The sequence below is a fragment of the Phaseolus vulgaris genome, chromosome 5, assembly GCF_051622355.1.
Source record: "Phaseolus vulgaris cultivar YP4 chromosome 5, ASM5162235v1, whole genome shotgun sequence".
In the NCBI taxonomy this organism is placed as follows: Eukaryota; Viridiplantae; Streptophyta; class Magnoliopsida; order Fabales; family Fabaceae; genus Phaseolus; species Phaseolus vulgaris.
This window is the reverse complement of record NC_143502.1, coordinates 38,611,981-38,622,847: the sequence shown is the minus strand read 5'-3', so window position 1 is coordinate 38,622,847 and position 10,867 is coordinate 38,611,981. Positions and strand designations below refer to the sequence as shown.

Below are 10,867 nucleotides of genomic sequence, written 5' to 3'. Positions count from 1 at the left end.
AAAACTTTTAGACTCTACTACAAATACGCGTTTCAAGTTCATGAATGTGCTTTTACAGTACAAAATAATAGTTTCTAAATGTACTGGTTCATTGTTTCAGAACTTGGTATTCTGGATGAGAAGCTGTATAACTGTTTTTTTTCAATCAGACTGAATTTCACACCATACAAAAAATTATCAGAACAATTTAGACTAAAACTTTGTGACAAAATGAGTGATGTCAAAAAAAGAGATAGAAGAAATGCATGTGAAAAGTTGTTGCAAAAAGCTAATTGTAAGAATACTGTTACTTACTTTATTATACAGTAGCAAGAAAATATATATTGATGAATAAGTGTGGAGTACCAGTTGATAGCTCTCATTGATGTGTGTCATTATGAGGCCATATATCCTACCCCAATTCCCATCACATCCTCCTAAACATAAGTTCAGGACGTTTTTCTCTTTATCATATGCTTTGTCCAAGTGTTGTATGATAACATGTAAAAGCTTTTGATAAGGTGAACCATTCATGTCGAAACCTATCTATGCCATCTTTGTCACATTTCCAAAGGTCACCAAATAAATGTCACGAAAGTAAGCGTTAATGTGTCTTTCACCCTCCAAGTTTTCTTCTCCTTCCCAATTGACAAAGCATAACAAACATTTATTTACTTCAAAAAAAGGAAGTTCCTTCTCAAGAGGAAATCAAAGTAGAAAAGCACACCATAGATTGATGTATCATCATAAACCAGATAAACTCTAGTCCCTCGTGTACCCAACTCCTTATTAAACCAAGTTATCGCCGTTTTTGGCACTGTGTGGCCTCCAAATCCGTCTATATATTAACAATGTGCTCATACTCTTCATGAACACCACCAACTACCCATTTGATTTTGTGTCCCACCCTTCATCTTAGCAGAGCCACTCTGGTTACCACAATGTCCTTGCTACCTTCCTCTTTCTTCCACCTGGTTTCTCTCTTCTCTTTTCTTTTATTCTCAATTGTGATTCGTTATAGTACTGCTCAGGGTCCACCTCTCCCTGGCTACTACCCTAGTTCCAAAATTAGTCCTGTTACCTTTGGTGAGGGATTTAAAAACCTTTGGGGACCTCAGCATCAGAAACTAGACCAAGAGTCATTAACAATCTGGCTTGACACTTACACAGGTATGTAAAATGTCTCACATAAACCCAACCACATATGCTTATTTATTTTTCTTTATTAAAATTTGAAGTCCCGTTTATTCATTATCACTGGTTAGTTACTACCTCTTCACTGGCACTTTTTTGAAACACAGGGAGTGGATTCAAGTCACTTCACTCATACCGATCTGGATACTTTGGTGCTGCAGTTAAACTTCAACCTGGTTATACAGCAGGGGTCATAACATCTTTATACGTGAGGATTAATCTGTAGCTTGAACTAATGTTGAAAATTGAGTATATATACATTATGCTATGTATAGTTACTCGTCGCTTTTCTTTGTTGTTTCATTTGGGAATTGTAGCTTTCAAACAACCAAGACTACCCGGGAAACCATGATGAAATAGACATTGAATTCCTTGGTACCACCCAAGATAAGCCATATGTCTTGCAGACAAATGTATACATCAGAGGAAGTGGAGATGGGAATATTATAGGGAGAGAGATGAGGTTTCACCTTTGGTTCGACCCAACAGAAGATTTTCACAACTATGCTATTCTATGGGAACCCAGTGAGATCATGTAATATCTTCATGCACTACCATGATACTCATAAATTTTCCTATAAAATCTAACTTAAAGCCCTTGCTGTAATTTTTTAGTGAACATTTTTCTTATATAATAAGAATGAATCATCTAGCTAGCCAATTAGGCAAATAAGGTAGGTTAAAATATTTCACTGAAAAGGCCATTTCTATACAATAATGGAATGTGGTGGTCCCCTTTCAAATATACCAATTAACTTTTTTATCATGTTTCTCAAAGTGAGAAAAACTGTGCATTTTGTCAATCAATCATTCATAGCTTATTATGGGATGACAATGTATTTTTTCACGGGAGTAGGTTGATTATGATAAAATCTAGCAGAATCTGGATTCTGTGTTGCTTGCTAGTTTTAGTAATCTAATCATCTTACACTGGGAATAATATATGCAGATTTTTGGTTGATGATGTCCCAATAAGAAGGTATCCTAGGAAGAGTGATGCCACGTTCCCCACAAGAGAAATGCATGTGTACGGATCAATATGGGATGCATCTTCATGGGCCACAGAGGGTGGAAAATACAAAGCTGATTATAAATACCAACCCTTCATTGGTCAATACCAAAATTTCAAACTTGAAGGTTGCACCACAGAAGCCTCCACTTCATGCCAACCACCATCAGCCTCACCATCAGGCCATGGAAGCCTGAGTCCTCAGCAACTTGCTGCAATGCAATGGGTCCAAAACAACCACTTGGTGTATGACTATTGCCATGATCCTGGGAGAGACCACACCCTTACTCCAGAATGTTAAGGTTTAACATATATATTTGGATTAAAGTTAGGAAAATACTTTCTTAAACTTTAATGCACAACTGCAAAATTTCAATATACACAATGAACAAGGAATATCTTGTTGCTTTGAAAATAAAATTATTTTGAACTCTGCCAGCTTAAATCATGGTTTGGTTGAGGTTGGCATGTTCCAAAGTTACTTTTTTACTTTTCACATCCTACTACCAGAAGAGTTTGTTCATGGGGGTGGATTTTGTGATGGTCCGAATTGCATATGGTAAGTGTAATTGCAACAACACTGAGCATCCAAGCCCCTCCATAAAAGATTGTGATATTTTCGTTGTTTCTGTAATTATGTTATTTGTGCCCCCACAAAAGATTGTGATGTTTTTGTTGTTTCTGTAATGTGATGCACTGTTGTTTAGTCTTTTCCTGTTGAAATAAATCTATTTGGATGTTTTCCTAATTCGTATTTAGTTACCAGAAATGAGATAAAGGACCTTTGTCCCTCTGAAAGTAAACTGTTGAAAGGAAACTTCTTATGGACTTTTGTTGCAGAATCGGACAACCAAAACCATTATTCAATCTGTGACTCCATCAAAATAATAACTAATCTTATATTCTGTTGTGTCAGTAGAATGCCCGTGTCAAGGACTATTGCTTGAACCTGGAAAACATTTAAGAAATCAGAGAAGAGAAAAATAAATATAATTATGAAGAATAAGTTCATGATGATCCTCCCCTCTCAACTGATAAAATTTAATTGTCACGGATTTTTTTGAAAGTATTAAAAAATACTATTTTTACGTAATTATCATGTTACACCTGTAAAAATTTATTTGACAAAGACTTCTATGAAATCATGTGAACTATGTAAATTGCATCTCAGTCTCTTGCTTTGAATTTTCTAAATTTCATCTTGTGAGTGGTCAGAAACATTACTTTATCGTACTATTTCTTGTCCAGTTGTGGCATTGTCAAATGTCACATGAACGAAAATGGATTCAGGATTTCAAAGAGCATCTACGGTGAGAACAATGCAAATCACACTACAATTATTAACACTCATTTTCTATTTATATTCTGATTATTGTTATATAGTTGATTAATGTATGTGTGTGTGTGGAGACTTTAATTTTGATATAATGAGAGTGTAAAAACTACACTACCAAGCAAAAATGTCTATTTATCTAATTGTTTTAAGCGATGTGTAAACCAAATCTAAATAGAAATACTTTTAAACGAATTCTCCAATTATTATTTTTGCCTTAAAATACTATAATTATGTTGGAAAGTAAAAACAACGAAATACAGTTAATAGCAGCACTACGAAGGTTGAAATTAGTTGGGGAAATATAAAAGGTAGAGCAAAAATCTAAATACTAAAGAAAGATAAACAAATTTGTTAGGGCAAAAATTAAAATTTAATAGGGTGACTGAAACTCAGGTTACGAAAGAATAAATTTGAAAATCAAATTGAATTTTAATTTAATTCGAAACTAAAAATAAATGAACTAGCTGATCAATTTAAATTAATTTGTTGAAAATTACTTCGTAGCTTCTTTTTTTTGTCAAACCCAAACAGTAGTGCTTCGATTGGATTTTCCATCGCTCTCTTTCAAGACTATTTCTTTCTGCATCTCCATATCTTCTTCTGTCACTTCCATACACAATATTAAAATACATTTTTATCCTTTTTGTGTCACCTCTATAGAATAGTTTCCGGATAATATAATCCAGAAACTCATTTAAAAAAAGACTTCCGAATTACATAATTTGAAAGAAAAAGGGCTTCCGGATTATGTAATCCATAAGCTAATTACGAATTTGAAAAATGACTTTTGAATTACGTAATTCAGAATATTATAGAGAGACATTTTTGAAAAATCGAAAATTTATGGAAGTGAGATAAGAAGGTATGGAGATGCAGGGAGAAACCGTCCTCTTTCAAAGGATGAACCGGAAAGAGATATGTGGGCCTTGAGGCCCAAAATCCCAGCCTGGCTATGGTACTTGAGACCTAATACAAATGAAATTGGTTTCCAAGGGAGTCAATTGTCATATGCTATTGTCACACGAAAAACCATTTGAAGAATATGAATGTAAAAATAAATTATTCAAGATAAATATATTTCAACTTGATTTGGTTTGGTTTTAATTTTATATCAAATTTGAATCACTACAAAAAGAAAATTATTAGATAGAAATTAATTTTAGAGACCAAAATAATTAGTCATTATATTGACTAAATTATAACCAAAATAAGTAATCATTTTATTGACTAAATTAGAGATCATTTTATAAACTAAAAAATTATTAGTATCTAAAATAATTTTTATTATTGACAAAAAATTATAAAATAGTTTCAAAATTGATACCTGACTATTAGCTATCAAGGTTTTAACTATTAACTACTTATGTTCTAAATTAGTCTCTATTAGTCTTTTAGGGGCTAAATTATAATCTAAAATATTAGTAGCTAATTTAGATACCAATTTAGAAACCATTTTATAAATTTTATTAATAATAGAAACTACTTTAGATATAAAAAAAAAAATCCTCTCTAAATTAGTATCTAATTTAATTAATATAGTGACTAATTATTTGTTGTCTCTAAATTTAGTTATTATTTAATGATTTTCTTGTAATGAATCAAATAAAGTTTAACATTTTTTAAAAAAATTAACAAATATTTTAAAAAAATATCAAATAAAAAACAATCTAATTTTTGTTTTAATTAATATTATATTGTTTTAAATTTATTTATCGTAATCGTATAATTCAAAATTACCATACAAAATTATTAACATATTTTAAAAATTATAAATATGTATAATTATTGTATCATTAATTAGTCTGATCACTTTATAAAAAAAAATGTAACTTATATAAGAATCAGTTATAGGCCTACTAATCATCAATAGAGATATTTAATAAAATTAGTCGAATCTTAAACAAAAATCAAAGACTAATTGTTTTGAAATAATTTGAGGAAAATACAAACTTTGATTGAGTAAAAAGTCAAATTACCCTAAATTCACTATGAGCTATTTCAACTCTAAGACTTAGAAGAATGATATTTTGCAGCCTTACATCAAATAATGCAGGTACTTCATGAATTAAGAAGACAAAATATGGCAAGACAACAACGAGTAGAGTAGAAGAGGCTTATAGGCCTCAATAAGACTTATAAGTCGAGTTTATAAATGAGATGACTTATGAACCCAAATATGACTTATCAATCAAGTTTATGCATGAGGTGCCTTATAAGATTCAATATGGACAATTGGTTGAGTTTACACATGAGATGCCTTATAGGACCCAATATAATTTATCACTGAAGTTTTATACATAAGGTATCTTTATAGACCATAATATTAATATGGTTTATCAACTAAGTTTATGCATGAGGTGACTTATAGATCCTAATATAACTTATAAGTCGAGTTTATGTATAAGGTGGCTTATAGATCTCAATATGACTTATGAGTCGAGTTTATGCACGACAAGATTTATAGATTTCAATATGATTTATCAATATTTTCAATGTGTACGTCATTTAATAATGAATTTTTGTCTCCTATTTCTTGTTTAAAATAATCTAGTAATTTATAATTTGATGTTTACTCGCCCACAATTCAAGTATAATTAAACTATATTCCTTAAAAAAAACTTGAGCCCGAGGGTTATATAGTATTAATTAGTCTAATCTTTTATTAAAAATTATAACTTATCTAACAAATCAATTATAAGTCTACTAATAATTAAGAAGAAATTTAATAAAACTATTCAGAAATTTAGATAAAAAAAAATTAACTGAGTATCATCCTATTATATTTAAAAAAATCAGTTTAAAAAAAATATAAATTTTAGATTTTAAATAATATTAATTAAAATTTAGAGATATAAAAAATAAGTAACCAGGAGTTATAAGATACACATTTTACTATAAAAAAACACAAAAATTTGGATAGTGTCCTAATACAACCACAAATGTACTTTTGATTAGAATAATTACAATAAAATAAAGTGAATTAGTATTTAAAAGTTATATTTATTAGTCTTTGTTAGTTGCTAATGAATTTTAAACATAATATTATATTTAATTATAATAAACCATTTTGTTAGAATTTTTTTAATTCAAATAAAATTGCTGAATTAATAAAAGTAAATACAAAAAATTGATATAAAAATTTAGAATTCATTTTTAATTTTTCGGTTTTCAACCTATACTATCTGTCGCCATCAATAGTGACGTTTACAACCATTTCAATGATCCGTGCAGCTTATGGCAACACAACACAACATTAATGGCTTATCTCATCCAACGCCAATATACATCACTGAGGTGAAAAGGTAGAAACCATAGACGAACGTTATATGCAAAGTTGTAAAATTGAAGTGTCAGAATTTGCTTACAGAGTTTTTTGAAGGGTGTTTTAATGACTTAATTAATGCAATTCATAATTAATATTGGATTCTCTCTCCTTCAGCATTTGATTTTGACAGCCATAGCCATAGAAAGAGCATAGCATCCATATCCGTGACCACTGACACCTTCACAACTTCCCATAATTTTCAATAAAAACACTAAAAAGTTCTGACACACATCTCAACCACTCAACCATGTCGCTCTCCCACTTCCAAAAACTCTTCCTCACTTCGTCATTTCACTTCCATGCCAACTCATATATCAGAAACAGTAAAAAATAATAATAATAATTTTTTTAACCTAACCTACTCCTATAATCTATAATAATCTATATACACAAAATAATTTCACAAAAAAAAATGCCAGCTGTCATGAGCGTGGGAGAAAGACCACCATATCCAATCCAAAATCCACGCCAATACCCAACTATTACGTGTCACTCTCTAATTCGTTATTAACCATAGACCTTCGGTAAGACCTACCAAGCTTCTCACTCAAACTAACCATAACTTGCCACGTGGCATCGCCATGCTCCATCTCCTTGTTGAAAAGCAGGGCTTGCCTTGTCCGCGGGTCCCACAAGTTCCTCTGTATGTCACTCAGGTTCGTTGCCGCCACGCGCTCAAGGATCTTCCCTAACTTCGCCACGTCCCTCTCCGCCACCGTCAGCGATATCTCCGACCAACTTACGGTGGAGGAAAACGGTAATCGAATCCCATCCGCGATGATAACTGGCACACAACCCAACGCAACGGATTCCACTAACCTCGGACTCCACGGAGCCCACCCTAACGGACACAAACAGAACACCGACCGAGCAATTTCCAACTGGTAACCGCTGAACCTGTGCCGTTGCAGGTAAAACCTCCGGTCACCGTTGAACTTCCGCCAAATCTCCGTCCTCACTCGCCTTCACAGAAGAAAAAAAGAGGGAAAAAACGGTCAATTGTTTTCAACCAAAAGGCAACATTAGTTAATGATTTGACTACGTTACATTTAAGTTTAATTAATGCTGAGTGGGGCCACTGGTAATTACTTGCTGTAAAACCGTCCAGTGACATTCTTAGGATGCAGTTCCATTTTCCCACGGAAAAAAGCCCAAATATCTCTGGGTCCGTTAACCGGAAAATTGTCCAGCGTGCTCCGTACGCTTTCCGGCGAAACATACGGCGGTATGACCACATTCTCCACGTCTTGGCACGGATGTCTGTGAACAACGCCGAATGTCTGCAACACAATCGAGTTCTTCAAAATTTGGGGTATTCCATTAGCCATGGCCACATCCTCCTTCAAAGCACAAAAAGTTAATCAGAAAAACGAGAAAGGAGACTAATTTATCAGACATTATATTTAATCGATGTGGGACATTGACTTTTTACCAGGCTGTGGAAACACGCACCGAAGTCGTGGGAAGCGACGAAGACGTGGTCACGTCCGTTGCTGCGGTTCCAGAAAGGGTATTCCGCGGACACGAGATTGACGGCGGAGGAAATAAGAGCGCGCGCGTGCCCAATCGCGGGGAAGCCGTTCACGGCGCTGAAGTTGCAGGAAACGTAAACGGGGACGAAGAAAAAATCAGCTTCGTAAGGGTCAAACGTGCGAACCTCGCTCTTCAACAGTGCCCTGTGGATGGCAACTTCCGCCGCGAATAAATGGTTGCCACACCTCTTGTTCGCGAGCCAATCGGTGTTGTACTTTGGAGGAAGCTCGTACACGAACAACTTCAGATTCTTCAGCACCCCTACAACGAAAGGAGTAGAGAAATAAATTTCAAAAGCAAAGAACTATTGAGCTGAAAATGCTGAACAATGTGTTATGTTACGCTACCTAGAGAGTTGGTTGTGGTGTCGATAAAGGTACGAGGAACAACGTGGGAGGATGTGTCGGGAGAGGTTGGTGCGTTGTTGGGGTTGCTGGTGATGAGATAGGAAGTGAAGAAATAGAGGGAGAGAGAGAGCCAAAGAACCCATTTGTAATATGCATGAAAGAAACTGTTTTTCTCTTGTAGAGGCTTGTTCCCTGGTTTGTGCAGAAGCTTCATCCCAACATAGATAACCCTGCTTTTGGGGGGCTTCTTTTGCTCTGACATTTCTTTTAAAATTAAAACATTTACAGAAAGATAGCAGCAACCTAGCTTTGAAGAAGTGGAACTGAAGAAATGAAGAAAGGTTTTAGCACCAAAATATGAACAAGTGGGGATATATTTATTAATCTTAACGAATCCTTTGAAACTAAAATGGTTGCAGCTTTGGAATTCCGAAATCCAATTCTTCTTCCCTAAAAAGTGAAGGTGAATTTAACTGAGATGGGTTTGATTCAGAGATCACATGGCGATGATGGATGAGCATGTAGCTCGGCGGGGGCATCGGTCACTGTGCTGCTTTTGGTCCTCTCAGTATTTGTCGTCTTAAATGATTGGTCCAATGTGGTTTCGGTTTTTCCTTTGCTGCCATGTTATTACTCATATTTTATTCATCGTATCTTCATTATTATATAACTATAACCTAAGAATTGCATCATGGTTTTAATAAGCCCAACATCATATGAACCTCTCACGAGATGCTACCACAGTAACGTGGCGAAGTGAAATGGTTGGAAACCGTAGAAACTTTATGTCTGTTTAAGAAATTATTGATAAAAATGTTGGAGATTCAGTACACACATTAATAATATATTATTAAAAGAATAGAGCTAATTAAAAAATGACAAGGAGCGTTGAAAGAGGAGTTTGAGCTGGAAAAAGTTGCAGAATTTGTTTATGCATTGAACTTAGAACAGTGGTGTCACCAGATATGGAGGCAAACACAAAGATTGGAAAGAAACATGAATTCATAGGGAGTGCTGCACCTAGCTAACATTTAAAAGAAAAAAACAAAGTATAATGAGTTCAATTATTTTCAAAAATTAATCTCCTAAAACAAATTTATATAATTAGATTCCTAAAAAGTTTAATGATAATATTTCTCTTCTCAATAATTTTATTTTGATCATTCTATTTTTTTAAATATATCTAAATAAAATTGATTAATAATGGTTAGTAGATAATAAGTATCTGTCAGTTGAATATACTTGTTTACCAATAAATAGATAATTAAAAATATATGTATTCATTACACATTAATATTCGCAAAAGATATACATTTAATATCCATTATAAGTTTTATTCACATATATCCGCAAATACAAAACTTTTTACCATGTTTAATAATTATTTTGTACACCCTTTCTAACATTATAATATACATTGGGCTAAAAGAATTAAATAATATCAACAGGTTTCTTTCTTTAAAAAAACTTGCATATCTAGTTTTTAAAATAGTTTCCGCTAAAGCCAGTTTTTTTAATTAGTTTTAATTATAACAAAAAAAAATCATTTTCTTAATATTCATTTTTAAAAAGAGTTCTGACTCAATTTTGAATTATGCGAACAAATTCCAAGTTTAAAAACCGGTTTAGAGATATAATCTGATCTTAAAATCCATTTTGAACTAAATATATTTTGTCCATATAAACCTATTCCAAAATTGATTTAGTTTTATAAGATTTGAACCCACGGAAAGAATTAAAAATAATTTAAATTTGAAATTAAATTCATATATTTGTATTTTACACATAACAAAACTAGACGTACCCCAATGTATAGTTCATGTTGACTGCAATTGCAAACTCCTTAAAATATTAAAAATACTATTTATTCTACTGTTATTTATCATTTTTAAATAGATAATTCGAAAAAATTTAAATTATAAAATTAAAAATATATTGGATTCTGTAATCTAGAACGAGCTTCTTTAAACAAAATACATTTTAAATTATTGATTCTGAAAAGTATTTTGGATAACAAAATCAAAAATGTATTTTTGAATCTGAGAATACCTTTCATATATTTTTTAAATAAAAAAAAAAAATACTCCAGATTCCACAATTTGGTAGGTATAAATAGAAAATATACATTTTTTATTGTAAAATCC

General features: G+C 32.6%; 2 protein-coding genes across 3 annotated transcripts; one reads left to right on the top strand and one right to left on the bottom strand.

Moving 5' to 3' along the window:
- Positions 1 to 350: 350 nt before the first annotated feature.
- LOC137835694 (xyloglucan endotransglucosylase/hydrolase protein 31) lies at positions 351 to 2,930 on the top strand. The gene is made up of 4 exons (XM_068644309.2): positions 351 to 1,149; positions 1,281 to 1,381; positions 1,491 to 1,708; positions 2,123 to 2,930. The coding sequence occupies exons 1-4, from the start codon at positions 921 to 923 to the stop codon at positions 2,481 to 2,483; spliced, it is 909 nt and encodes a 302-aa protein (XP_068500410.2). The 5' UTR covers positions 351 to 920; the 3' UTR covers positions 2,484 to 2,930.
- Positions 2,931 to 6,757: 3,827 nt separating this feature from the next.
- LOC137835693 (putative glucuronoxylan glucuronosyltransferase IRX7) lies at positions 6,758 to 9,549 on the bottom strand. 2 transcript variants are annotated; one of them, XM_068644308.2, is made up of 4 exons: positions 8,724 to 9,549; positions 8,276 to 8,637; positions 7,933 to 8,183; positions 6,758 to 7,806 (listed from the first exon to the last, which is right to left on the bottom strand). In XM_068644308.2, exons 1-4 carry the CDS (start codon positions 8,983 to 8,985, stop codon positions 7,326 to 7,328), a joined length of 1,356 nt encoding a protein of 451 aa, XP_068500409.2. In that variant the 5' UTR covers positions 8,986 to 9,549; the 3' UTR covers positions 6,758 to 7,325. The 2 variants fall into 2 exon arrangements, with proteins under 2 accessions (XP_068500409.2, XP_090158965.1); XM_090302839.1 differs by lacking the exon at positions 8,724 to 9,549 and having other exon boundaries at positions 8,296 to 8,423.
- Between the last annotated feature and the right edge of the window lie 1,318 nt (positions 9,550 to 10,867).

Bases quoted from the DNA above. Each gene is read 5' to 3' on its own strand.
- LOC137835693 (XM_068644308.2), bottom strand. From the start codon at position 8,985: ATGTCAGAGCAAAAGAAGCCCCCCAAAAGCAGGGTTATCTATGTTGGG. The intron at 8,638-8,723 runs GTAGCGTAACAT...CTTTCGTTGTAG, and splicing joins CACCACAACCAACTCTCTAG to GGGTGCTGAAGAATCTGAAG. The intron at 8,184-8,275 runs GTAAAAAGTCAA...TGTGCTTTGAAG, and splicing joins GTGCGTGTTTCCACAGCCTG to GAGGATGTGGCCATGGCTAA.
- LOC137835694 (XM_068644309.2), top strand. From the start codon at position 921: ATGTCCTTGCTACCTTCCTCTTTCTTCCACCTGGTTTCTCTCTTCTCT. The intron at 1,150-1,280 runs GTATGTAAAATG...TTTGAAACACAG, and splicing joins CTGGCTTGACACTTACACAG to GGAGTGGATTCAAGTCACTT. The intron at 1,382-1,490 runs GTGAGGATTAAT...TGGGAATTGTAG, and splicing joins GGGTCATAACATCTTTATAC to CTTTCAAACAACCAAGACTA.